Genomic DNA, 25451 nt, shown 5'->3' with positions numbered 1-25451 from the left:
CTCTGCAACATACTCTGGCATGCAGAGCTGGGGCTGGAGAGACAGCACAGGGGTAAGGGGGGACATGCCTTACCCCGCCGTCCATCTATCTCCAGCACCATGTGTTTCCCTGAGCATTGTGAGGTACAGCCCTGGAGACCCTACGCCCAGCACCATGGGGGTGACCCTGGAGGCCTGGGTAATCCCCACCCGGAGTGAGCTACACTGCATCCTCAGGCCCTTGCACTGAACCGGGCCTCCTGAGTACTACTTGGGAGACACACACTTCCCCTGCCAAGAAAGAAAGAAAACCCCTATTTTTCTGAGAAAACATCTATTCAGCAGGTGTTTATTATGCTCCTGGTCTGACTTGGTTTGAAAATGAAAGTGAACAAATCAACCCTGAAACTCATGGCTCTTGCTAATGGTCATGGACAGAGTGACCAGTCACATACAGGATTGGGGGAGGTCTATGAAGAAAGCAGAGTAGCAGAATGAGAGGACATAATAACTGGAGAAGTGGGGCAGAGGGTCACTCTTGTAGTTACGCTGTCTGCAGAGGCCTCTCCAGGAGGAGAGCACAGCATCCAAAGAAAGAAGGCGGTCCTGGTGGAGGGAAAGCAGAATGAAAGTCTTAGGGCAGGACCAAGTGCTTCGCAAGAGTCTGGAGTCTGAAAAAAAAAAAAAGAGTCTGGAGTCTGGAGTGAAAGTGTGGCCAGGGAGATGGCTCAAAGGGCTGGAGCTCTTTTTCTGAGGCATCTTTGAAAGTGCCATCCCAGGTATCTCTGGATGTGACTCTAAAAGGAGGAAAAAAAAAAAAGGGTCAGAGCAATAGTACACAGGGCAGGGTGCTTGTCTTGCACTCTGCTAGGTTTGATCCCTAACACCATTTATGGTCCCCTGAACCCACCAGGAGTGATCCCTGAGGTGTGACCAAAAAACAAACAAAAAAAAAGAACAACAGCAACAAAAGAACCGAAGGATAAGAAGAGAGTTGCCAGCCTGAGGTAAATAATTTATCTCCAAGGCAAGAAGAGCCTCCCTCAACTCCTGAATTTATGTTTTGTTGTTGCAACATTGGTTATAAGACTAAATGCTTATTTTAGGGATGCAAGGTGGTATTACTACACCACTTCCACTACCAAAGTGCAGGCCACTCTGAACACTTTAAACTTCAAGGGGAAAATTGTTCACTTGTTTGTTTTATCTTGGGGTCATATTTGGCAGTGCCCAGGACTTAGTCCTAGCTCTGTGCTCAGGGATCACTTCTGGTAAGGTTCGAGGAACCATATGTGGTGTTGGGATTGAACCCGGGTCAGCTGCATGATGTAAGGCAAACACCTACCTACTATACTATTGCTCCAGGCCCTCAAGAGGAAAATCTTCAAGTAACAGACTTCAAACGACAGTATTTGGCCCAGGGAAATAACTCAAACAGTTGGACTGCTAGGAGGAGGCTCCAATTTGAGTATCTTGCTGGGAGTAGCCCCTAAACACCGCTGGTGTGCCTCCCTCCCTCACCCCAAAGCCAGAGACAACCTCTGGGGTTAGGGGTTAAGGTGCTTGCCTTGCATGGGGCTGTCCCCGGTCTGATCCCTGGCTCACATGTGGTTTCCCTAGTGCCACTAGGAGTGATCCCTGAGCACAGAGCCAGGAGGAGACTCAAGCACTAGTGTGGCCCAAGACAAAACAAAAAGACTTTTATTCCTTCTGTGCCCTCTGACTTCACAGCTGTGTGGAGAATGAACTATAGGAGAAGAGAAAAAGAGACAACAGTTGTTAGGAGGCAGTATCTAGTCAGGTTTGGGTGTCCAGTAGGCATGATCAAATTTATTATGTCTAAAAAGAAATACCTGGGTCTTTGAGCCACTCAAAACATAGCAGTAAAGCCTCTTCCTCTCTCCAGTCGTCCCATTTCTGTGACCAACATCACCCTTCACCCAGATTTTCATGCTGGAAACATACGGGCTCTCCTGACCTTCGCTTTCTCTTCCTCATTAACTGCATTCCAGTCTCCGCTCAGTTCCTATCCTTTCCACTGTATCTGCATGCACTGCCCCAGCTGGGGTCCAGAGTTCTCCCATGACATTCAGTACAGCCTCCTCCCAGTTCTGCCTGCTGCTTTTTTCGTTTCCACCCAGTAGCTTGGACGCTTTTTTTTTTTTTTCTTTTTTGGTCACACTCAGCGATGCTTAAGGATTACTCCTGGCTCTGCGCTCAGAAATTACTCCTGTCGGTGTTTGGGAGACCATATGGGATGCCGAGGATTGAACTCAGGTCGGATGCGTACAAGGCAAAAGCCCTACCCGCTGTACTATAGGTCCGGCTCCAGCTTGGACACTTTTTAAGAACACAGATCTCCTGTCACTCTCTGCCTAATATGTATCTTTCAAGACTTAGCTGGGCTGGAGAGAGAGTACAACAGGTAAGGCTCTCGCTTTATGCACACCCAACCTGGTTTCCATCCCCAGCAACCCGTATGGGACCCTAAGCATTGCTGGGTGGGACCCAAAAACTAAAAAGAAAAAATAAAAGATTTCCCTTTCGTTCGCTTTTAGAACTTTCATTGGGACCCAGGACCCAAGAGCCAAGGCCACCGGGGGGTGGGGGGCGGGGGGGTACAGAAGGGAGAGGAGCAGGTAAAACCTAGAGGGGCGGGGCTGGGGCGGGGCCGAGCTCGTAGCACCGCCTTCTGGCGTGACTGCGCTTTGTCAGGAACCTTTCTCCTTCGGAACCTTTCTTCTTCGGAGCTGGGGAAAGCTCTTCGAGTCGTGCCTTCCGGCCCCGAAGAGCCTATTTCCCGTGCTGCACCACGGCTCCCCTTTCTCTTCCGGTTCCAGCGCTCGGGGAGCCGCCGTCGTGGTGAGTTCGGTGGACGCCGAAATCCAAAGCCATCCGCGGCTTCCGGGGGCCGGTGGAGACGCAAGCCGTGGGAAGGACCGAGAGGCCGGCTTCCTGGCTCCGGGGAGCGGAGAGGGCGGGCTTGGGTGCTGCTTGTGGGCTCACTAGCAAGGATGGGAGACGGGGATCCTTATGGGGCGGCAAGGTTGGGGGCGAAGAGCGCAACCGGCGGCGCGGGATGCTCTTGAGCCACCACTGCCTGCGTTTGCCGCGTCGAAACCCGCGTTGGGTCCGTGGGAAGGAGCCCAGGAGGATGGAGGCTGCGGTTTAGATCTCACTCTGGCTTCTTGCTGTCACCCAATTACGTGCTGGGCGGCAGCGCTGGGCCTAGGCGAGACCGTTTCCCCCTCTCCCTCCCGGTCTGATTCTCCGCTCTTCATCCTCCAGGTGCAGACATGGCCAAGTCCAAGAACCACACCACGCACAACCAGTGTAAGTTGGGAGGCCCAGCCTCCAGCCCACCCCCCGCCCCCTGGAAGGCTCAGGGACACCGACGCAGGGCAGGCGTGCCGGGGTTTGAGTGTGCTTTTAGCATCACCTTCATCTTTGTGTATGTAAAGTGCACGGTGCCCGTGAAAGGCTCACGTGCCTCCTTTTATTTTTCTCCTTTTAGTTCAAGGATGAGGCATTTCTCAGATCTTAAAAAGGCCTGACAGTATTCCTAGATCTGACAGATGACTTGTGATGTCTGTGGTCTACTGGAAACGATTGCAGTTTTGTTATAACTTAATTCTCTCCGCAGCTCGAAAATGGCACAGAAATGGCATTAAGAAACCTCGGTCACAGCGATATGAGTCTCTTAAAGGGGTGAGTGTGCACTCAAACCACGGTTGCATTGTGTCTGATAGTTTCTGCATCTGTAGCAATGAAATTAACTGCTTGTATCTCTAATAAAGCCTTTCTCCAGCTTGGCTGGCCCATATGGAACCCCAGTCAAGATGGGGCCTGCCTGTGTGACCACACCCTTGCCCAGAGCTCTTGAGGGAGGGACTGGCACCTGTTTACCTTGTGCACCATGTCTTTGATCTAATCTGTACCTGGAGAGGGGGCTTGGCTTTATTTCCTGTGCCAAGAAGTTCTGGGGATTAGCTGGAGGGGCTGAAGCCTGGGGCAGTCCTAGTGGCACTGTTGCTTTGCTCCATTGCTGCTCCCTGCAGAAGTGGGTGTTTTTATTTTTTTTCCTGGTATGTGGAGTGAGTCTTGGTCTTCCAACTTTGGTCTGCTTTGCTGTAACTCTTGTACTGGGATGGGGAGTGGATGCTTTCTGGGCGCTGGGGCCTTTCAGGAGGTTGAGGAAGAGTGGAAGCCTTGTTGGAAGAAACGGAAACCCTGTAAGCCTGGCAGGGGGACACTTGTGCTCAGCTTTGCACTCTGCTGGGTTCTGGGCATGTGGCTCTGAATAGTGCATGGTGTGGCTTAAGCAGGTTGGGGTGATGCCACATTCATGCTCCTGCAGATAAGCTTCTGAGGGTCGGCTAGTTCATCATTTAAGGTTGACTAGATGTCAGTGCCCCCAGTGGCCCATTGGGAAAATAGACTATTGGATACTTTTCTGGAGAGAGGCTCTGGGGGTCCCTGGCTACCGTACTTTAGTTTTAGTCTCTTGTGTATTTTCTGCTTTCCAGGTGGACCCCAAATTCCTGAGGAACATGCGTTTTGCCAAAAAGCACAACAAGAAGGGCCTGAAGAAGATGCAGGCCAATAATGCTAAGGCCATGAGCGCCCGTGCCGAGGCCATCAAGGCCCTGGTGAAGCCCAAGCAGCCTAGGCCCGTGGTCACAAAGAAGAACAGTCGCAAGCTCAGTCGACTTGCGTATATCGCTCACCCCAGGCTTGGGAAAAATGCTCGTGCCCGCATTGCCAAGGGTCTCAGGCTTTGCCGGCCAAAAACCAAGGTTGAAACCAAGGATCCAACCAAGGCTAAAACCAAGGTTCAAATGAAGGCTAAAGCCAAGGCTCAAATGAAGGCTAAAGCCAAGCCCCAGAGTAAGACCCAGACGGCTGCAGCTCCAGCACCAGCTCAAGCTTCCAAAGGTGCCCAGGCCCCTGCCAAGGCTCCCTAAGAGGCTGCTGTCAGTGTGAGCGTGGAAGGACTGGTGCGATCTCTGGGCTGTCTCCAGTCTGGGTCCTCCTGTTCTATTTGTACAAATAAACCTGAGAGCAGGATCTGTGGGCTCATGTCTGTGATCTGGAGCTGGGGGTGGGAATTTGGCGGGGTGGTGGTTTCCATTGTATGGAGAAAGTTTAATTCTCTGAATGATAGGGTATGGGTGGAGTTGGGGAATGGAGCACCAGGGAAGGGTGACTGCCAATTGAGAATGGTTGGAGCCCTTGGGACGGGTAGCTCATTGGGTTGGGCAGACTGCTGAAGAAAGGGAGAGATCTGTTCCCAAACAGCTTTTGATCTTGGGGTGGGGGGTCAAAGCTTAACTCAGTGGAGGAAAGGGGTTACTGCTAGTGTACCTGAGGGATTCTGGGTTGTGCAGGTCCCCCCCCCAAGCTGACGGAGGTGGGGCAGATTTTCAAGTGCTGTGTTACCTGTCACTGTCAGCCTAAAGTTACAGTTATCAAGAAAGTGTTAATAACTTACTGTATCATTGCTACTTTGCTTCATAATAGGAAGGGATGGGGGTAGCACGAGGACATGAGGGCCTTGTGTGCGACCCTAGGAGGTTAGTTGGTTTAACCAACTAACCGTTTGTTAGTTGCTGTTCGTTAGTGTTTAATCCTAGTGTGTTCTATGTGGGGAGGGAGGCCTTTTCCCAGACTTCAGCTAGTTTGGTTTGGGGGCCACTCCACAAGGTTCTAGCACAAGGATCTTGTAATGGCAAGATTGGGCGATGGTATAGTTGGGGAGCATGGCCAATGTAAGCACCTTGACCTCTAATGAACAGAGCATGAGCTTTAGCCCTTGTTTTCAGAAACCCTCAGTGAGGTTTTCTATTAAACATACCCAGTGGTGCTCTCTGGCTATTCCTGGCTCAGTGCTGGGGTCACTACAGGTGTCGGGGGGAGGGGGGTATACGATACAGAAGATTAAACCTGGGCTTAAGCTGTCTTCTGGCTTTTTTTGGGTATTTTTTTTGCAGTTCTTGGGCCACATTCAGAAGTGCTCAGGGATTACTCCTCACTGGTGCTGAAAGGCTTAAACCTGGGGTGGCCATGTGCAAGGCAAGCACTTGACTAGCTATACTTTCTGGCCCCATCAGCTGTTTAATGAGGTCATAGCCAGCTTGCCTACAAGTCATGAGCCCCCAGCTCTTGGCATCTTACCCCGTTTCCCACACCCAGAGGGTTTGTGGGGAGGTTTGAGAGCACACCCAGCTGTGCTCAGATCTGGAGGCTTCTGGTCAGGGCGCTCAAATACGAGGCATGAACCTGGGCCTCTAGCCCTAGCCCTGACCAAAGGGCTTTTGACAGATCCTGCCTACACGGACACCTTGTCGACTAGTTTCCTGAAATCCTTGTTTGTCTACCTTCAAAATAAATGGTATCCCCATCACACCACCACCACCACCAATGTCACAAGTTCAGTAGCAGTGCCCTGAGCTTTGGGAACCCAAACAACGGCCCCCAGTTACAAAGGGTGTCCGGTTGTTAGGCAGGCATATCTGGGTTGGACTAGATAGAGTACTGTGTGTAAGGGTGCCGGGTGCCAATGCCAGCCTCTTTTTCTGTCAAATGAGGGTGATAACAGCATGTCCCCAGAGAAATTCAAGCCCCTGTTCCATGAACATTCTTGCTGTTGGCACTTCAGGGTATAGCCCCTGTCCATGCAGCTTTTATTATCAGGCAGTAGGGAAGAGGGTCCTTGGCACTGCTGGGTGGAAGCTCCAGGGGTGGAGCTCAGGGAGGGGGTTCAGCCATCGCTGGGCAATGCAGGTACACTGGCCAGGGCAGGGAGCAGGCGCATGTAGATGTCGATCCCGCGGAGGAACACATCCTCGTGGAGCCGCTCATCGTGGTCGTGCAGCAGCACTGGAGTTCGGTTCATGGGTGAGAAGCCCAGAGCGGGAACCCCTGTCTGCAGGCGGTGAGAACGAGCCCTTAGTGGGAGGCCATCATCCAAGGCCACCGCGTTGGCCCCCTGTTGCCAGCTGCTGACTCACCGCTCGAATATAACGGCTATCAGTGGCGGCCGGGAAGATCTTGGGCTCCAGAGTCAGTTTCCTGCAGAGGGGAGAGCATGAGGATGGAGGACAGCGGCGGGAGAGAGTGGGGCAAGGCTGAAGGGGCAAAGGCCGGGGAGGGAGGGGCAGAGGAGAGGACGTCCACTCACATGTCCTTGCAGACTTTGCTAAAGGCTGCCCACCAGGGGTTTGAGTCGTCAGTCGATGTTATCTGGGGGTTTTCCCACTTCTGTGCGGAGCAGGAATGATGGTCAGGACGGCCTGTGTGTCACAGGCTGTCTGGTCCTAACCCTCGCGCACCCATCTACGCCTTTCTCTGAACTCCAGCCACAGGTCCTCATGCCATCCCTCAGAGGCCGAGGCGTGGCACCTTCCCTGCTCCACCTACTTCTATCCAGCCTCAGATCCTAGCCCGTTCCCCCTTCCATCTCAGACCAGTTAATCCAATCACAGAGGCTCTGAGGTGCCATTCCTTCCCAGGCCACATTGGTAATCCAGAAATACTGCGTCCGCAGCTATTTTCCATTCCTGCTGTGAGGACTGAGGGTGACAGCCAAGACTAACTTTACTCCTACAGTTTCCCTGCACCCAACCGCCTCCATAACTAATGCTGGTTGGTGAAAAGATCAAATGTCAACTTCTCTAGAGAGATGCACAGGCATCCACAAGCACTCCAGCCACACACGTGCTACCGGAATTTGCTCGGCAAGCCTGGCTCCCCCGGCGGGTCCCCAGTCCATACCTGGATCCAATCTAAGGTGACCCCCTTGCCAGCTTCCTGACACCAGCGGTGCAACTGCTCCTCAAAAGCCTACAGAAGGGAGAATGAATGGACCCTCAGGCTCTCCCCAAGGTCCTGGCACAGGAGGCGGAACCAGGCTTCCTCTAAAACCAGGTGGAAGCAGCACCTTCAGGTCCACGTCCGGGGCCACGCGGAAGTCAAAGCTGGCACTCATGGTGGCAGGTACCACGTTATAGGCCACGCCGCCCTCTAGCTTAGTCAGGTTCACAGAGGTCACAGCCCCCTCTGACAGGCGGGGGTTTGACTGCAGCCTGTGGTGGGGGCAGGAGTGACAAGGGGGAGTTCCAGATCAGAGCAGTGGCCCAGATCCAGAGTTCCTGCTTTGTGGGTGGCTGACACTGGTTGATCCCGACACCACCAGGGGTCACTCCTGAGCTCTGCATGGCCCCTGGCACCTCTGGGTGTGGCCCAACCTCATCATCACCATCATCATTATTAATCAATAAAGAGATAAAAACAGGTGCCTGAGGGCCAGAGAGATGACAGCCTGCTGAGCACACGCTTTACAAGCATAAGATCTAGGATCAATCCCTGGTACCGCATTGTCCCCAGGAGCAAACCCTGAGCACAGAGCCCCAGCAGCCCTGAACACTGCCCAGTATGGTCCCCCAAAGTCCTTAAATAAAAAAATTAAGCTGGCAGCTCATCCTCCCTCATCTCCCCCGCCTCCAGGGACCCATCCCCTGCCCGGGCTGCCTCACCTCTGCTGCTCCTTCTCCCGGAAGGCCAGGATGGAGCTCACGACCTTGTGCTAGGAGAGGGCAAGGAGAGACATCAGAGCAGCCCAGGCAGTGCCCAGGAATCCCATAGTCCTGCCCGTGTGCCACACACCAGCTTCTCGGCTGCAGTGTCCTCGATGAATCGCGAGCCATGGCCTGGGTTCCCGGTACTCTTGATCTGCACCCCTGGGGCACGCAGAGGGAAGGACAGGGATTCAGCATGGCAGGATCTGAAGGGTGCACAATCAGCCCAGGGTGCTCCAGGAGCTCCCTCCCTGAGTGCCTGTGGCAGGGCAGCGCGGAGCTGGGTTTCTTGCCCACAGTTGGGACCGACCCTTGAAGCTCAAGAAGCCCAGGCAAAAAGGAACAAGAAGGCAGAGAGAGGCCCTGGGTTCGAGGCCTACTCAAGGTCCCCAGCCGCTCTGTGACCTTGGCAGGCCCCCTCTCCAAACCCATACTCACACCAGGGGCTCCGCTCACTGTAAAAGACCGTGAAGGCGTCAGTGGGGCTGGCCAGGCCTGCGGAGAGAAGTGGGGTTCAGAGAGAGGAGTGACCCAACCAGCAGCCCTCCTACCCCTGCTGGCTGCTCAGAGGCCTGCCACCCTTCTCACCCTCATCCAGGGCAAAGCCGGCCTTCAGGGCCTGGAACTCTGGCCGCTTCACAAAGAGTTCCATGCCTTGGTGACCGCCAATCTCCTCATCTGTAAGGAGCAGCAGGGACATGAGACAAGGGGGGCCACCCATGCCCTTTCTGAAGGTGCCCCGCCCCAATCACTCCTACCTGGCACAAAGGTCATGTGGATGGTTCTGGGGAAACGGTGGCCCTCAGCCTTCAGCCTCCTCACAGCCTCCAGGTACCTGAAACCAGTGAGAGGGGCTCAGCCAAGGGGCTGGAGAGCCACCAAATAGATGGCTTTGGCAGATAGGCAGGAGCTCTGGGCCTTGGGTCTTGTGCTCCCCTTTCATGCAACAGTTACAAGCAAATTGCTGCCTAAGAGCTGGAGGACGGCTCAGCAGGCTAGGTGCACATGCTCTCATGCAGGAGGCCTGGGTATGACCCCCAGCACCACATGGTCCCCTGAGTGCTGCCAGGAGTGACCCCCATGCACTGAGCTAAGTAGCCCCTTAGCACTGCCAAAACAAAAAACAAACAAAATAAAAAGGTAACTGCTGCCCAGAGCGAGGGGTGAAGATGTTTCTTGGGGCGGGGAGACAGCTCAAAGAGTGGAGTACATGCCTGGCATGCACAAGGCTTGGGTTTGCTTCCAAGCACCATACAGCCTAATAACAGGATTAGGTTCCAAGCAGGAAGTCCCCCAGAAGACAAAAGAAGCAAAGCGCTTTCTTGTTGGGCTGGGGATTGGCTCAGAGGACCCAGTTCCTACTCAGGGTCCAATCCCTGACTCCATCATGTGGCCCCCAGCACTGTCTGGAGCAATCCCCAAGCACTGTTGGGTTTGGCCCAAAATCAGAAAAGATGTTCCTTGTGGGACTAGAGACATGGCTCAGCAGTAGAGCACATGACTCACATGTGTGAGCCCCTGTTCAACCCCATCTCGGAAAGACAAGAAGTTCCTTGGGTCTTTTGCCTCATTGCATCAGAGAAAGCAAGACAGGTCACCAGCCATCCTGGAGCCATCCAAGAAAACCCGATCCAGTTTCTACTCTGCTCAAATCACCAGGGTCTAATCCAGAAATACAAATCCATGAGACTACGGTCTAATCGAGAAATACAATCTGTGCTTCTATCAGGAGGGCCAGGAGACAGGCTTCGTTAAGTCAGACTAAGTGAACTTCCTGAAACTGGTCACACAGACCCCTACCTTCCAGCACAAACAATGCTCACTCTTTGTACATACAATTCAAAATACAGAAACCTTTTCAATGTGACCCCGAGACGAACCACACCCGGACTGGAGACAGCCCGCTGTGAAAGGGTGACTGTGGGGATACGCATGGCACACACTCACTGAATGCCGACACACTTCATGTCCTGGGTGCCCCTGGCATAGATGTAGCCCTCTGCATCCTTGAAGGCCTCAAAGGGGTCGTGACTCCAGTGTTCCTAAGGGCAAGGATGGGAAGAGGAGCCCAAGCTACATATCTGGTACCAGTCCACGCTGGCACAGTTCTAGGGTCCCACTTCAGGGCTGGGGTGATGGGGAGGGTGGCAGGTGTTGAAAAGGGCTGAAGACAGCTAATGGCAGCCTCCAACTATTTCCCACCTTCCCCCACATCCCGGGAATGAATGGCTGCCAGCAAAGGTTGCCGAGAGGTGTGATGCACAGTGACACTGCGAAGGAGTGAAGACTAGCACATGGGTTCTCTAAGGCTAACAGGTCTGCATCACCCTCCCCCGGCGCCCCCCCCTCCACATACCTTGAAGACAGGTACCACATCAGTGTGGGAGTTGAGCAAAAGGGAGGAGAGTTTGGGGTTGGTGCCCGGCCAGGTCAGCACAGTCACCACACGGCCAGGTGCCACCTGGAGAGAGTCAGGAGGGAGGGGAGTCAGTGCAGAGTGAGGAGGATCTTCCCCAGCCCCCCTATTCAGGGCCCCAGGCTCACCTCCACTTTCTGACAGCCCAGGCCCAGCTGGTGGGCCTGCTCCTCCAGGAAGGCCACTGCTCCCGCTGGGGACACAGAGAAGCTTAGAGCTGATTCTGCCTACATGTGCCTACATGTGCCTCCCTCCCAGACAAAGCTGGGGGACAGATCCAAAGAAGGGAACAGACCCCCAAAAAACTTGCTTCTCTCTCTCTCTCTCTCTCTCTCTCTCTCTCTCTCTCTCTCTCTCTCTCTCTCTCTCTCTCTCTCTCTCAGCTTACTGCTGTCTCTGTGCTCAGGGTTCACTCCTGGAGTATCAGGGGTCCACTGGGGTACTGGGCATAAAACCTGGGTGCATAAAACCTGGGTGCATGTAAGACAAACACCCTACCCACTCTACTATCTCTGGTCCCAACACCTACGTCTCTTGCCCAAAAAGGTATTTTTGGTGCACGGTTCTCTGGGGGGAGACCAGCAGAGTCCAGGCTTAGAGACAGTTACTACTCTCATCCTCCTTCCAGAGGAGGTGGCACAACATTTGCCCAGTTTCCCAGTAAGCAGGAAAGAACCCCTGTACAGTTAGTTTCCAGCCAGCAAGTCTGATTCCCACGTGACCTTGGTCAAGCCCCAGGAGACTTCTGAGCCTGCCTGGGCTGCAAAGTCTTCCCCCAGAGCTCCCCTACAAGCCCACGGGAAGTGAGGTCGGGCTGGGGTCAATTTTAAAGAGCACAGGTTTTGGGGAACAAGGCAGGTGATAGCAGGAGTTGGAGCCTGGCTGTGGCAGTACTCCCACCCCTTGGGCCATGCATGCCCCGGGCCGCGCGCTCTCACCATAGTCAGGCTCAGGGTGGACCGTACGGATGCGCAGGTACTGGCGGAAGAGCGTCACGGATGGGTGCTCTCCCTGGATACCCTTGCTGGCCATGGCTCTGTGCGGTGAGCTAGGGACAAACCGAGTCTGGGACTCCATTCGCACACAGCCCCTCCCCAGGACGGTCCCAGTCCTGTCTCACAGGAAGAGGACGCCCAGTTAGAGCCGCCTGCTAGGGCCCCTGTTCGGTCCCAGGTGCTGCGTTGGTAGCTTTCAACACATTTCCTTAGTCTACAGCCCCAAAGCCCCGACGAAGTTCGTGCCTCTGAATGCCCACTTTATAGAGGAGGAAACTGAGGCTCAGAGATTCAGGGGCGGCCATAGTAGCTGGGCCAGGTCTGAACCCAGACACCCCGCCGTCTTCCAACAATTTCTCCCAACTGCCCGGATTTCGTGCCAAGAACCCCCGCATTCCCCGATCCCGGTCCAGCGCGCCCCCCCACCTCGGGCTCTGCTGGTCTCGGGTTGCGTCCACCTCCCGGAGACAGCAGCGGACTGTGTCCCGGACAGAGGGAGGCTCCCGCCAGGTCGCAGGCTCGGATCCGCCCCAGCCCGCCCACCACGTGGCCGGACCCGGCTCGTGGGGCGGGGCCGAGGACAGCAAGTGAAGGCCGATCGGGTCTCCGCAGCGGCCACCGCGCGGGAGTCTCCGCCCGCCTCGCGTTCCGGCCTCCGCGGGTCGAACCCCAGAGCCCGCCCCGTAGCTGCAGTCCCCGCAGCCGCCTGCGGGGTCCCGGCTGGCCCCGCCCACAGCAAGGCCCACCTTCCAGAGCGCGCGCTCCGTATGGCTCCGCCTCCCCGAAGGCTCCACCCCTGAGGGCGCGGGATTGGGCCGGGAGAGGAGGGCGGGCCCTGACGCGGAACGGTGCGCGCGGGTTGGGCAGCGAGAGAGGAGGGCGGGCCCTGAGGCGAAAGGGCGCTGACCGCAGTCAGGCCCGCCTGGTATTGCGCCGCCAAATCTTTTTCTATTTTCCCGAGTCTTTATGGAATTGGGCCCGGCTGCTCCCCTACTTCCTACATGAGTATCCCACGCTTCTCCTTTTTGTGCCTCAGCACTTCAGCGAGGTTCCTCCCTGTCTCAGGCCCAGATGTGCAGAGGTTATTAGTATCTGCTTCCCAGACGCTGAGCTCCAGATTGGTTCACGGACCCGCGCCGTTAATTCCGCGCCTGGCAAGGCCGGGATTGCGTGCCATGGGGCAGGCAAATCTGGATCAGCAGGCATGGCTGTGTATGACATGGATGGGAGAAGATGGTGGGTATGACAGCGCCTGTGACGGAGGTAATGGGAATCACTGTAAGAGTTCCACTGAGTTCCACCGAGTGGTGGTGGGAGAATGCAATGGAGATGCCACACTCTGGCTGACCCTGGGCTAGACTTCTGCAACCAAGAGAGGGAGGATAAAGAGGCTCAGGTGTCCCACCGGCCACCCACAGACAGCAAACAGTTGTATTGGCCACTTGTGTGCCCAGATGCCCTTTGTACCCTTAGCCAGTTCTGCCCTCTGCTCCAGGAGTTGAGCCAGCTTGAGGAGGGGCAGGGACTTAAGACTTCAACCTCTGGGCCCAGAGGAGGAAAGCTGGGAGGGGAGGATAGGGGTCAACCCTTTGGAGATTGCGGGTAGCTGACCTACACATGCCCAGGGGCCATGCCACTAGCGAAACATTATTTGTTAAACTGCCGCCCCACCCCTACACCTCCTGCTCCCTTTGGGCCACTGGGCCTGCATTCCAGATTCTCTAGGGCCCTGATTTCCCCATCAATCCCAGTGGACCTGTGGCAGCAGTAGCCCCGTGTGACCAAATACTTATTCAATATTAAAACCACCTTCTGAGCAAGGTGTTATTTTACTTGTTTTACAGATGAGGAAATTGAGGCACGGACTGGTAAGGCCAGCCAGCCCATGTTCTATCCGACCGAGGCCGCTTCACCTCCGAGCCCTGAAGCTGTCCCAGACTGGCTTCCCACTCCTGTTCCACCTCAGCACCACCAGCAAACAGCTTTTCACTCCCCAGGCACACTACAAAGATGCTTTTTATTGAGTTTGCGAGATGAGGAGAGGTCATGGGTGGGCTTAGCTCTCTGGGAGGGGTGGGAGGGGCACAAGCACAGTTCTTCAGACCTCATCTGGGGTCGAAGCATCCGATGATTGGAAGGCAAGGCTGTCAAGGAAGTCAAGGAGGGCCTGGTGGAAGTCTTCCGGCTTCTGGAGGTAGCAGGCATGGCCTGCATTGTGCAGCTTCACCACAGAGTGGTTGGGAAGGAAGCGGAGCTGCTGCATCGACTCTGTAGCCTGGAAGTGATCCATATCTCCGTACATGATGAGGGTCGGGGTCTGCAGGGCAAGGCAAAGGGCTATGATCCTGTGACCTGCTGGGGATGGCCCCTGAGGCCACCTCCTTAGGAAATCTTCCCAAACACTCCATCTCCTCCATTCAGATCAGGGATGGGGTCACGTCCTCCAAATGAGATAAAAGTCCTCTCTCCTGCCCCCAAGACCTTTGCAGACCCTCCCCGCCCTCCTTACCTTCACGGCCCAGAACTGCTGCCGGGTATAGTTCTGGTTGTAGACAGGAGCAATGGGCACGAATCCACGCAGCATGTAGTGGCTTTGCATCAGGAAGGGTAGGGCATATTGGCCACTCAGGGAGGGGCTCACCAACACCCCCTTTCGTACTTGCAGGTCCTCCAGCATTTGCTTCATCAGCTCTGCCCGCCCTGCATCTGTGTTAGCCTCCTTTGCGGGTTCTGAGTTCCCAAAACCTGGGAACAGCAGAAGGCATCCACTGAGGAAGACGGGAATTTCAAGATTTCCTGCCAATGGCAGGAGAGGGGTGGGCAGGGGCACAGGCCACCCCAAACATGCCAGAAGCCAATTTGTGTAACATGATAGGTCCAGTAGGAAAAAAACTTTTATTCATTAGATGGGCAAGACCAGACAAACAAAAATGCTGGTACTGCCCCTCAGAGGAGAAGATGTTGGGGAACGAGTCATTCATACAGAACTGATAGGAGGATCAATCCACATAGCATTTTTTGGAGGGCAAGGTGAATTTGTCAAAAAACAAAATATGCAGCCTTTGACCCACCAATTGTCTTCAACAGCTACCCACAGCTCAAAGAAGCACACCCAAAGATACTTCAGTTCTGTTCCTAAAGAATTTCAGCTGACACTGAAAACTCTAAGTCACCTACATGCCCACCAGCCGACTAGGCAGCTGAACTCTGCCCATCCCTCTCACGGTACCTCCTACCGTAAATGACAGAGTGAAGATTCATGCAGCACGCCTGACCTGTGAGACATGGCCAACAGGAGAAAATGCTGGATTCTTTAAGCAAGCAGGGCACTAGTCATCTCTACACCCCATGACACAACCCAGCATACTGTTTGTACCTATTTCTAGAAAATACCAAAAATGTAGGGCTAGGGCTGGAGCAATAGCACAGCGGGTAGGGTGTTTGCCTTGCACGAGGCCAACTCGGGTTCGAATCCCAGCATCCCATATGGTCCCCTGAGCACTGCCAAGGGTAATTCTTGAATGCAGAGCCAGGAGTAACCCCTGTGCATTGCAGGGTGTGACCCAAAAAGCAAAAAAAAAAAAAAAATGTAGGGCTTCCAACACAACACTACTTGGAGAAGTGAGGAGAGAAATGTGGCATGAATGTGGCATGACTCTGAAGGCATCATCGTTTGCCTTGCTTATTTCTTTTAGCCCACCCCATGGTCTCAGGGGTTAATCTTAATGGTGCTCAGTGGACCATTCAATGCTAGGGATCAAACCTGGGTCTCCTGCATACAAAGCATGTGTACTTCAGCCCTTTGAGCTGTCTCTGAACCCTGTTTGGCTTTTTTTTTTCTTTTTTGGGTCACACAGGGGTTACTCTTTCCTCTGCCCTCAGGAATTACTCCTGGAAGTGCATGGGGGAGCATATGGTATGCTGGGGATAGAACCTGGGATGACCATCTGCAAAGCAAATACCATACCTGCTGTACTATCACGCTGGCCCCTTGATTTTTTTTTTTAAATGACAATGACACTATATATTGTGTAGCTAAATTTAAAAAAATTGTTAGTAAAAAAATATGAGATGCATACAATTGCTCATGTGGTGACATTTCTATTTGTTCAGTGGCATGCACAATTCACACCATTGCTTTCAAAGTAGAAAACAGAAGCACAGACCTTTCCATAGTGCCTTCATTCACTGTGAACTGCTGTTGCCCACCCAGAAAGTGGGGTCTAGATTCCCCCACCCACACTTCAGGGTTTCCCCACCTCACTCAGTCCCCTCTCTCAGAGGCAGCCCACTATACTATACGTGCTTCATGCTGTCTCCCCAGGCCAGCAAATAGCACTCTCACCTGGGAGGTCAATAGCCACAGCCCGGTAGCCCCGGTGTGCCAGCACCTGCAGTGTGCCCAGCTGCTCCCACGTGAAGGAGCTAAAGGCCTTTCCATGGAGCAACACCACATCCAGCCTGTGGGCACAGAGGAGAAGCATGTACATTGGCACCCATGCTGCTTACATCATGTGGTGCTACAGATCAAACCTGCCTGGAGCTCCTGCATGCGAAGTATGCACTTCAGATCTTGAACCCTCACCCCACCAACTCCTCCCCACTATTTTCTCTTTTGTGGGTCACACCCAGCAGTGCTCAGGACTTACTCCTGACTGTGTAGCTCAGGGATTATTCCTGGTGGGGTCAGAAGACCATATGGAGTGCTGGGGATCAAATCCTGCCTGGTTGACCATGTGCAAGTTGGCCTACCCACTGTACTATTGCTCCTGGCCCTGCCCCACCCCGCTGTTCTTTCTTACCGGGTCTCTCCCACTGAGTTCCCAGGCCCCAAGTGCCCTGAGTTGAGCTGAGGTTCCACAGAGAGCCCCCATAGGGTCAGCCTTCCCAGTACACCCCAAAGTCGGCACCTACCTGCGTGCCTCTCGGTTCGGGTACACCTCACGGAAAAAGACGGGGGTTTCTCCAAAAGTGATACCGGTCAGGGATGAAATATTGGGGTTTGACCAGGGCCATGTGGTTTGCTCAGGGGCGCCTGGTATCCCTATGCACAGGAGCAGTAAGAGCAGCAGGGACAGGCCCATCAGGGCGAGCTGGGATCGAGTTATGGAAGGCTGTCCCATACTCTAGAGAAGAGGAGAGAGAGAAATGTCTGGGGCTGAGCCCTGAGAAGCCCCTTGGATCCCATCCCCAGTCCCCAGCAGAAGAAAAACCCCAGTCCTTACCCCTTCCCCTGCTCACACCCAGTAGCTACACGAACCAGGACGAGGGCTCAGACACGCTATGGTGAGACACATCTGATGTATCCCTCTGGCACACAGCAAGCTCAGTGACCACTTTCATCACTGTGCCAGGGAAAAGCACTTCCATTCACAGAGCCTGTGACAGCGAGCCTCTGCCCTTGGCCCTTCACATGCCACAGCTCATAAAATCCACACAAGTACATCGGGTAGATAAGATTCTAGGTCTCTTACAGCTGAGGAAACTGAGGCTCAGGGAGGTAAATTCCTTTGCCCAAAGAGCAGAAGAGCAAATGGAGGAGGTGAGACTTCAGTGCAGGACTGGGCATCTAATCCTCCTTTGTGCCAAGGAACCCACAGGCCCCAGAGGTGATAGGTGAACTGAGCCCTCATGCATGAAGACTCGAGAGGGTTAGCAAAAGAAAAAGAAAGATGGCAAGGCAAAGCTCAACGAAAGGCATGCTTGGAAATGGTTCTCTTTTCAGCACACTGCATACACGAATAATAATGCTAACACCGAAATGTGTTTACAGTTGATGGGAGTTCATGATGCTTTAATGCCGGCTGATAGGAAATGGGAGGAGGGCTCATAGAGAACATCGGTGATGGAGAACTCTGAAGCATGAGGTGGTGTGGGACCGCGAACATGATGCACCTGGAAATGGAGAGGGCTGAATGAAGGCTGCAGAGGGTCAAAATGCCACGCGGCCTGCTTGAAGGATTCCTGCTGCCTGGCTCCTCTGCCAGCCCAGAACACTGGCCTCAGCTAGTCCTGGCTTTGAGATTGGGCTCTGCTTCCTCCTGGCAGTGTCTTCAGTCTTTCCATCGAATGAGAAGGATAACCTCACAGTAGCCCTCCCAAGCCTCTTTAGAGATTTAAATACTACCACGGATGTAACCAGGGGCTGTCTTTTTTTTTTTTTTTTTTGAGGGTGGGGGCACACTTGGCTGTGCTCAGGGATCACTTCTGGCGGTGCCCAGGGGACCAGATGATGTGCCCGGGATTGAACCCTGCAGGCCGGGTACAAGGCAAGTACCCTACCTTCTGTGGTATGGCTCTGTCCCAAGGGGCTGTCTTTTTTTTTTTTTTTTTGGTAACCAATTTCTTGCCCTTGGTTGGAGAAGCATGCCTGCCATGTTCCCAGACTCCACTAAAGAATATCTTTATTGAGTGCTAGCTGGGCCCTGGAAGGAGCTAGGGGCCAGAACGGATCTCAGCCCACCCACCTCTTCGTAATTTTCTTCGGGGATGTCTCCCAACGCCCCACCCCTACGCTTCCGGGTTACGCGGTTGACCGTGGGTGGGCTAGGGCCCCGCCGCTGGTGCTGAACCAAACGAGCGGAGATAGTGCGTGCTCCTCTCTTCTTTTTGACCCCGGACATCCTCCGACGTTCGCCTCCAGACGCGCTCCGTCTAGGTTCGCCCCGGCTGAGCATCGGTGCGTGCAGGAGCTCTCGGCGCGCAGGGCCAAAGACGTCAGGCGGGGCGGGGGAGGGGCAGGACTTCGGCCGTTGCCTTGGCAACGCAGGCGGCTGGAGCGCTAGACAACTGTTGGGGGCGGGCAGCTGGGTCTATGCTATAGAGATGGGGTGGGGGTAGCTGTGCCGTAGGCCCTTGGCATTCGCGTCGACGGTGACACACGGTGTACACACAAGCACAGAAAAATCGAGAGTCCCCCCCACCATTTTTTGCACAAGCTAGTATCCTCCCGCAGGCTCGCGCAGACTCGTTGCATAGCCACGATCCCTTGAAACAGCCTCAAAACCACGTAGAGAGTCAGGCATCAGGGGGGGCGAGCGGGCAGACAGGCAACACGCTGTCAAAACCTTATGCCGATCTGCCCAGTTCAAGCCTACGCTCACACAGACGCACAAGCTACGCACGCCTACAAGAAACACGCTTGCAAAGGGACACATAAACACAGGCAGCGGGACACACACAGAGAAACCCTCAGAAACACAACACACACACAACATACTCAAAATTACACGCGCAAAGAAATGAGTTCACACCCCCCCAGGCCCTCCCGAAAAAAAACAGTTTATGCACACAATACACCGACCTTACACGAAATCCAGCCCCCTACCCCCCCACCCCCAAGAATACGCGCAAGCAACCTCACGCACACACAATACGCGAAAACACACACTTCGCTGCCTGCCCGTGCGCGCGCGCCCCTCCCACAGGACTGTCACTAGGCGCCGGGGCAAAGGGCGGAGCAAGGCTGGCCCGGCCCGCCCCCGGGCACCCTGCCGGATCCCTCTCCGGGGACACTCACCGGGTGGACCGGGACGGCGGTGCCGGCTGCCGCGCGGCGGGCTCCGCCCCAGTGCAACCAGCCGCCAAAGGCAGCGGCGATCACGGCACTGCCGCGGCCGCTCTGGAGGCTGCGCTGGGCGACGCGGCGCGCCTGCGCAGTACTGATGGCAGGGCTGCGTGGGGGCGGCGCACCGAAGCACCCGGAGTCCACCCTCCTTCTAGATTTTTCTGGATGGTTCTGGTCCTAAGAGGTGGGGGAGACACTTGGCTTCTTCCCACCAGAACGTCTTCCCAGCTCACGGTTCAGTTCTCTAATGTGTGCAGTGGGGTTAAGGTCAAGACCCACCGCCCAGCCTGGTCTAAGGACGCGCCACGTCTTAAAACAGCACCAGGTCTCAGCACAACCACGTCCAGACCCCCTCCTGTGTCCACGCAGAGTGGGGAGGGTGTCTTCTGAACCCCTGAAGGCACCCATCCTGGTTAGCGCGGTGTGTGCCCAACGTCTGGCCTGTCCCCAGGCTCAGCTCTTGTGGCTCCCTTCACACCAGGGGCGGGTCTTGCTCCTTACCACTCTCCTGGAAGGTGGGCAAGGAGAGAGGCTCGGGGAGTTGGGGAAACGGTAGCAGCCCCTGTGGGCATTGGCAGCGCCTGGGACTCAATCCTGTAGGACCTCAGCGACTACGAGGGTGTATAGCACTGGGACTGGGCAGTCCTGGCTGGGATGAGGGCGGTTGGAGGACGGGTAAAGGAGCAGCAAGGAGGCGAACACGTAGGAACTTCCCTCCTTAAGCTGCTGCAAGTGCTGGGTGAGCCTGTGGCTGAGCACGGCAAGGCCGGAGAGGGGCTTTGGGAACCCCATGCTGCTGTCACAAAAACTTGGTCTGGTTGCCCCATGACCGCATTTGGCCACCAGAGGGCACCCGGTAGCAGGCCTGGTCCCCGCCCTAGGCCGGGCCACTGCCCCGCTTCCCGCTCCAACCCTTTCCCTGCTTCCCCGCCCCAGGCCCCATTCGTCGCCTGCACTCTCCAGTTTCGTATCTGCGCGAGCCCGGCAGCTCCCCAGGTACTGGCCGTTCGTCCTCCATCTTCTCTCCAACTAGACTCCCCTCTCTACCCCTACCCCTCGCCTCTCTCCTTTCTATTTCGGCTCCCCAGAGTCTGCCCCATCAGCCTCCCCATGCACCCTACCAGGCCCAGCGATCCTGTGCCCGAGGTCAGCGGAGGGGGTGGGGAGGGCGGTGGCGCTCAGGTGATCGTGCCAGGACCACAGGGCTCTTTGATTTGGACCCCCGTGGGCCCAGCTCACAGCACCCGGCGGTCCTTGGGGGCTGGAACTCCAAAGTCTTTCTCTGTTCTGCGCGGTTTCCGCCTCCGGAATGTGTGTTTTTGGCTCCAATCTTGACTGCCCCGCCTTGGGCCTGAAGTCCCAACTTCCAGTCTTCTTCCCTTGAAGAGGATGAGGCTGATAAACAAAATTGCTGGCTACTCCTGTTGGCTGTGCACTTACTGTGTGAACTATGTGCCAGGCTCTCCTGCAAGGGCTGTCCATGCTCCTTTAATCCTTTTGGCCACCTGTGAGCTAAATACTGTGATACTAGATACTGTGGCTCTTAGGAAGGGATAGCAACAGTGAGCAACATGGTAATGGGAGCCCCATGTATTGAGTTCCTATCAAGAGTACTCTTATCAGTTCTTTTTTATTTTACTTTTTGGTTTTGGAGACACAGCCAGTAGTACTGAGGGGTTACTCCTGGCTCCTGCACTCAGGAATCCCAGGAATTATTCCTGGTGGTGCTCGGGGAACAAATGGGATGGCAGGGACTGAACCCGGGTCAGCCTCACACAAGGCAGATACATTACCCTCTGTACTATTGCTCCGGCCCTTCTTTGTTCCTTCTAAACCTCTTTTGTTCTTTAGGTAGGCTTTATTTTGGTTGAGAAAACAGAGGCACAAAGTCACAGCCATAACCCCTCTGTCTTCCTCACCCCCAAGCGTGTGCCCTACTTCTGAGAGTATCTGGAGGCCTCCTCTTGCTCTCCCCACCATGGGACCCTCTTCTTGGTGGCTGTCCACAGGCTGCACCTGGGCAGACTCTTCTGTGCTTCTCCACAGGCCCTTCACCTCACAGCAGCAGACATGGCGGGCACGGAGGAGCGGCAGGGCACCATCCAGGTTCAAGGCCAGAGCCTGTTCTACAGAGAGGTTGTGCCAGGCGGCGGACAGGCTGCCCATTTCTCTGTGCTGCTGTTGCATGGCATTCGCTTCTCCTCTGAGACCTGGCAGAACCTGGGCACGCTGAAAAGGCTGGCTGAGGCTGGGTACCGAGCTGTGGCCATTGACCTGCCAGGTACTTCAGGGTGGGCAGGGTTATGGGGGACTCACCGGGACCCAGGCTAGGGAGCTGGGGACTGGGAAGATCTAGCCTGGCTGGCCCTGAGCTTGTCAGGGCGCAGGGCAAACAGCCATGGCTCTTTAGGGTGGGGAGGAGGGGAGCATTGGGTTGTGTTCAGGGGTTGCTTCCAGAATCACTTCAGTACTTTGGGGGATCATGAGTACTGGGGAACAAAGCATGTCCACTACTTGCAAGACCAGAACCGTATCCTCTATCCGGTCTCCAGCTCTGAGACCCTCTAGTCTTCATCTGGATGTGATCTGGACACTGCTCATTTATTTCTCTGTGCCTCGGTTCCCCCATCTGTAATGGGTGATAACAGACTCATTTTGGGGGCCTGGCTCTAGTGCAGATGGAATGAGAATACTGTGTGTTTGTGATCAACACTGACACTTGATAATTGGTGCTCAGGCTATTGAAGTAAAATACATTTTTAACTTTTGTTCTGTTTTACGGCTACATCAGATGGTGTTTAGGCATTACTCCTGAGTCAGTGCTCAGGGGCCACTCCTAACTGTGCTTGGGGGACTTTATAGTAACAGGCGTCACCCCTGAGCCTCCCCAGGAAAATATTTGCATAGCCCTCGAGCTATCTCCCTGGCCCTGGCAGTAAACTCTTTTTAACAGCTCACTGGCTCTGTAGGAAGCCTAGGGGTGGAGGTGGGGGGGTCGGGGGTTCGGGGTGGGGGTGAGTCTCAGTCTCCTGACACCTTTGGGTACAGGGCAGGGCTTGGTGACTAAGGGTCCCAGTCATGTTTCTATGTGCAGAGTTCTAAACTGGGTCCTGAAGTAGACAGGGAAGCCCCCAGACTGCCAGTCAGTATAACGTGGCCCTGCAGGCCCCAACCTGGGGTCTAAGTTTGGTAGAAGCAGTGGCTGACCTGCCCCCTCACTGGCCTAGGCTGGTGTGATTTCAGTGCCCAAGGCCAGGTCTCCAGGCTAGGACAGGATTGGTTCCCACAGTGGGTTGGGCTGAGCCTCAAAGCAAAGGTCTAGAGCTAATCTTGGTGGGAACAGGAGGGCTGAGTATGTGCTCAGTGCCTGCCCCCAGCCCCTTACCTGGAGATACCCAGCCCAAGTCAGTCCTTGGACTGGTATCTCCTAGGTAGTTAACTTTAATTCTAAAACGATAATACTTTTGCTATCTCTTTGTAACAGATGAGGAAACTGAGCAGCCAGAGGGGCAAGGGACTTTGCCACGGCCTGTAAGATAAGTGGTGAATTGGGACTTGGATCCCGCTGTGTTGAAATTAAGAGTCTGATTCTGGCCAGGACACTGTACCACTGGGGGAAGAGAGGCACAAACAGGGAGGCCGTGCCCCATGCTGGCTACTGACATGACAGACCTCGGCTGTTGTAGGCAGAAACTCAGGTATACTGGGTGCTGCAGGGCTGCAGGAACTTGGCACAGCAAGAGTGACCTAGGAAGGCTGCCTGGAGGAAGGTATACGTTCTCCTCCACTTTTTCCTACTCACTGTTCTTGTCTTATCTCTCCCACACCTGAACACCTGCAGGTCTGGGGAACTCCAAAGAAGCTGTAGCCCCTGCTGCTGTTGGAGAGCTGGCGCCTAGCAGCTTCCTGGCAGCTGTGGTGGATGCCTTGAAACTGGGCCCCCCAGTGGTGATTAGCCCATCGCTGAGTGGCATGTATTCCCTGCCCTTCCTCACGGCCCCAGGCTCCCAGCTCCGGGGCTATGTGCCTGTGGCCCCCATCTGCACTGACAAAATTGATGCTGCTGCCTATGGCCGTGTGAAGGTACCACTGTGTGGGAAGCTGAGGCATCCTTGCCACCATCAAGGAAGTGTTCATCCTTGGGGCCTTCCCCCCATGGGGGGGGCGGGTCACCTGGGGTGGTTTCTGGGAGGCAGTGAGCCATCATGCTCCAGCCTTTTGGTTCTCGTAGCAGCTGATGTACTGTGCCAAGCCCTGCACCAGCCTGTGCTGCAGTGGGCACAACACCCGCTCCTTGGGTCTGCTTCCCCTACTCAGTTTATGCAGCTATCAGTCCGTCCCCCTTTTGGGTGACCCTAGCTGAGCAGGATGGGTGTCCCCAATGACTTCGTCTCCTTCCTTCCTAGACCTCGGCTCTGATTGTATATGGAGACAAGGACCCCATGGGTCCCACCAGCCTTGAGCACCTGAAGCAGCTGCCCAATCACCAAGTGTTCGTCATGAAGAATGCAGGGCACCCCTGTTACCTTGACAACCCGGAGGAGTGGCACACGAAGCTGCTGGATTTTCTCAAGGGGCTAGCATGAAGACCAGCCCTGATGATGGGCTCCCTGGGTCTCTCTCCTTCTCTTTCCTGCCAGGGGCTCCTGCGCATCCAGCAACAGGGGTATCTATCTCTCTGCATTCTGGTTTTGGGGTTCTGTCTCTTCCTCTTTCTCTTGCAGTGACAGACCAAGGAGGTGAAATCAAGAGAAAAAAAAAAAAGGCAGACATCAAGGACACAATCTGGTGGAGGGTAAACCATTAATTAGATGAGCTTCTAGAGCTTTCCAGCCTCTTGAACTCCTTCCTATGCGGGCCTTGCCTCCCTTTCCTACCCCGGACCTCCTCTTTGGGTGCTCTGTGGGATACACACATCACACCGCAGCCTCTTCTATACCCACGCTCCACCTTCACGTGCAGAACCAACCATCTATGATCCCAGAGTCTCTTTTGCTTGGAAGTGACCGCGCAGGTGCACGCATGCGCACACTCACACATGGCTGGCCTGTGCATGCCCCTCAACCACTGTGCACTGTGCTAACGGGAAGGCAGGGACCCATGGGACATCTCTTGCCCCCTTGTGGGAGGTTGTCTTCTGAGCTGAGGGAGTGGCCAGTCCTAGACTCCACTCATCGTCCGGGTGCAGATTGCTTCCAGAATGAATTTGCCACCTCCCTCAAATTGGGGGGATTCCCCCTGGCCCTCAAACCTCCCAACCTCTGCCCTCCTTCTGGGTGCTCCACACCTCCCCAGGATATTAGGCCGGGGTCTTATCAGCCAAGCTTGTTTCCTGCTCTGGGCTTCTAAGAGGTGGCGGGGGGACAGCGGTGGTCGGTGAAATAAAGTGATGCAATTAGACCCTGCAGGCTCTTGCCGGCTCCGAGCGCCGCCCCTCCCCCTCCCACCCCTCCCCCTCCTCCGGGGACCGCTACTGCGGGCTCCTCCCCCACCCTGGCGGGACCAGATGGTCCCCCCTGCCCTTTTGTCCACCAGGCCAGATGGAGGGGGAGGGAGATTGCACTCCCCTCCTCCACCCACCCCCACCTCCCAGGTGCCGAGACAGCGGAGGGGGAGGGGAGGTCAGTGGGACCCAGGCTGAGCCGATTACGGGGACACGTGTGTGTGTGTGTGTGTGTGTGTGTTGGGGGTGGGGGGATGGCAGATATGCTCCCCAGGGAGCAGCAGCAGGGAAAATGCGAAGGCTCTGGAAGAGCAGAGTGCCCCCCGCCCCCCGTCCCGTCTTCTCTCCCCTTCTCTAGATGAGGAGGCAAGTGCGCTGCGACCCTCGCCCCTCCAGAAAAGAAACCCGGAGTGGGGGCGCGGGGGGGCTGGGCCGGCTCCCGCAGCCCACCCGGGCGGGGGGCCGGAGGGGTGCG

General features: G+C 55.2%; 4 protein-coding genes across 6 annotated transcripts; 2 read left to right on the top strand and 2 right to left on the bottom strand.

The window, feature by feature from the left end:
• Window positions 1-2897: 2897 nt before the first annotated feature.
• On the top strand, window positions 2898-5046 carry RPL29 (ribosomal protein L29). The gene is made up of 3 exons (XM_055135691.1): window positions 2898-3312; window positions 3623-3687; window positions 4506-5046. Exons 1-3 carry the CDS (start codon window positions 3276-3278, stop codon window positions 4941-4943), a joined length of 540 nt encoding a protein of 179 aa, XP_054991666.1. The 5' UTR covers window positions 2898-3275; the 3' UTR covers window positions 4944-5046.
• Window positions 5047-6605: 1559 nt separating this feature from the next.
• On the bottom strand, window positions 6606-12681 carry ACY1 (aminoacylase 1). The gene is made up of 15 exons (XM_055134371.1): window positions 12393-12681; window positions 11910-12019; window positions 11100-11164; window positions 10912-11016; window positions 10503-10597; window positions 9314-9390; window positions 9144-9233; window positions 8994-9050; window positions 8644-8717; window positions 8514-8563; window positions 7919-8063; window positions 7753-7821; window positions 7160-7239; window positions 6990-7050; window positions 6606-6904 (listed from the first exon to the last, which is right to left on the bottom strand). The coding sequence occupies exons 2-15, from the start codon at window positions 12001-12003 to the stop codon at window positions 6740-6742; spliced, it is 1227 nt and encodes a 408-aa protein (XP_054990346.1). The 5' UTR covers window positions 12004-12019; window positions 12393-12681; the 3' UTR covers window positions 6606-6739.
• A 1283-nt stretch (window positions 12682-13964) lies between these two features.
• Window positions 13965-19662, bottom strand: ABHD14A (abhydrolase domain containing 14A). Of its 3 annotated transcripts, XM_055134374.1 has the most exons (7): window positions 19486-19644; window positions 18434-18783; window positions 17738-17861; window positions 16881-17092; window positions 16312-16427; window positions 14476-14711; window positions 13965-14283 (listed from the first exon to the last, which is right to left on the bottom strand). In XM_055134374.1, exons 3-7 carry the CDS (start codon window positions 17852-17854, stop codon window positions 14065-14067), a joined length of 900 nt encoding a protein of 299 aa, XP_054990349.1. In that variant the 5' UTR covers window positions 17855-17861; window positions 18434-18783; window positions 19486-19644; the 3' UTR covers window positions 13965-14064. The 3 variants fall into 3 exon arrangements, with proteins under 3 accessions (XP_054990349.1, XP_054990348.1, XP_054990350.1); XM_055134373.1 differs by lacking the exon at window positions 17738-17861; XM_055134375.1 differs by lacking the exons at window positions 17738-17861; window positions 18434-18783 and having other exon boundaries at window positions 19486-19662.
• Window positions 19663-20173: 511 nt separating this feature from the next.
• ABHD14B (abhydrolase domain containing 14B) lies at window positions 20174-24933 on the top strand. Its single transcript, XM_004615196.2, has 4 exons — window positions 20174-20529; window positions 21580-21814; window positions 23375-23616; window positions 23940-24933. Exons 1-4 carry the CDS (start codon window positions 20188-20190, stop codon window positions 24117-24119), a joined length of 999 nt encoding a protein of 332 aa, XP_004615253.2. The 5' UTR covers window positions 20174-20187; the 3' UTR covers window positions 24120-24933.
• The last annotated feature ends 518 nt before the right edge of the window (window positions 24934-25451 follow it).

This window comes from Sorex araneus, chromosome 4 (genome assembly GCF_027595985.1).
Source record: "Sorex araneus isolate mSorAra2 chromosome 4, mSorAra2.pri, whole genome shotgun sequence".
NCBI lineage: Eukaryota > Metazoa > Chordata > Mammalia > Eulipotyphla > Soricidae > Sorex > Sorex araneus.
The sequence above is the reverse complement of the archived record's forward strand: the minus strand, read 5'-3'. Positions and strand labels throughout refer to the sequence as shown.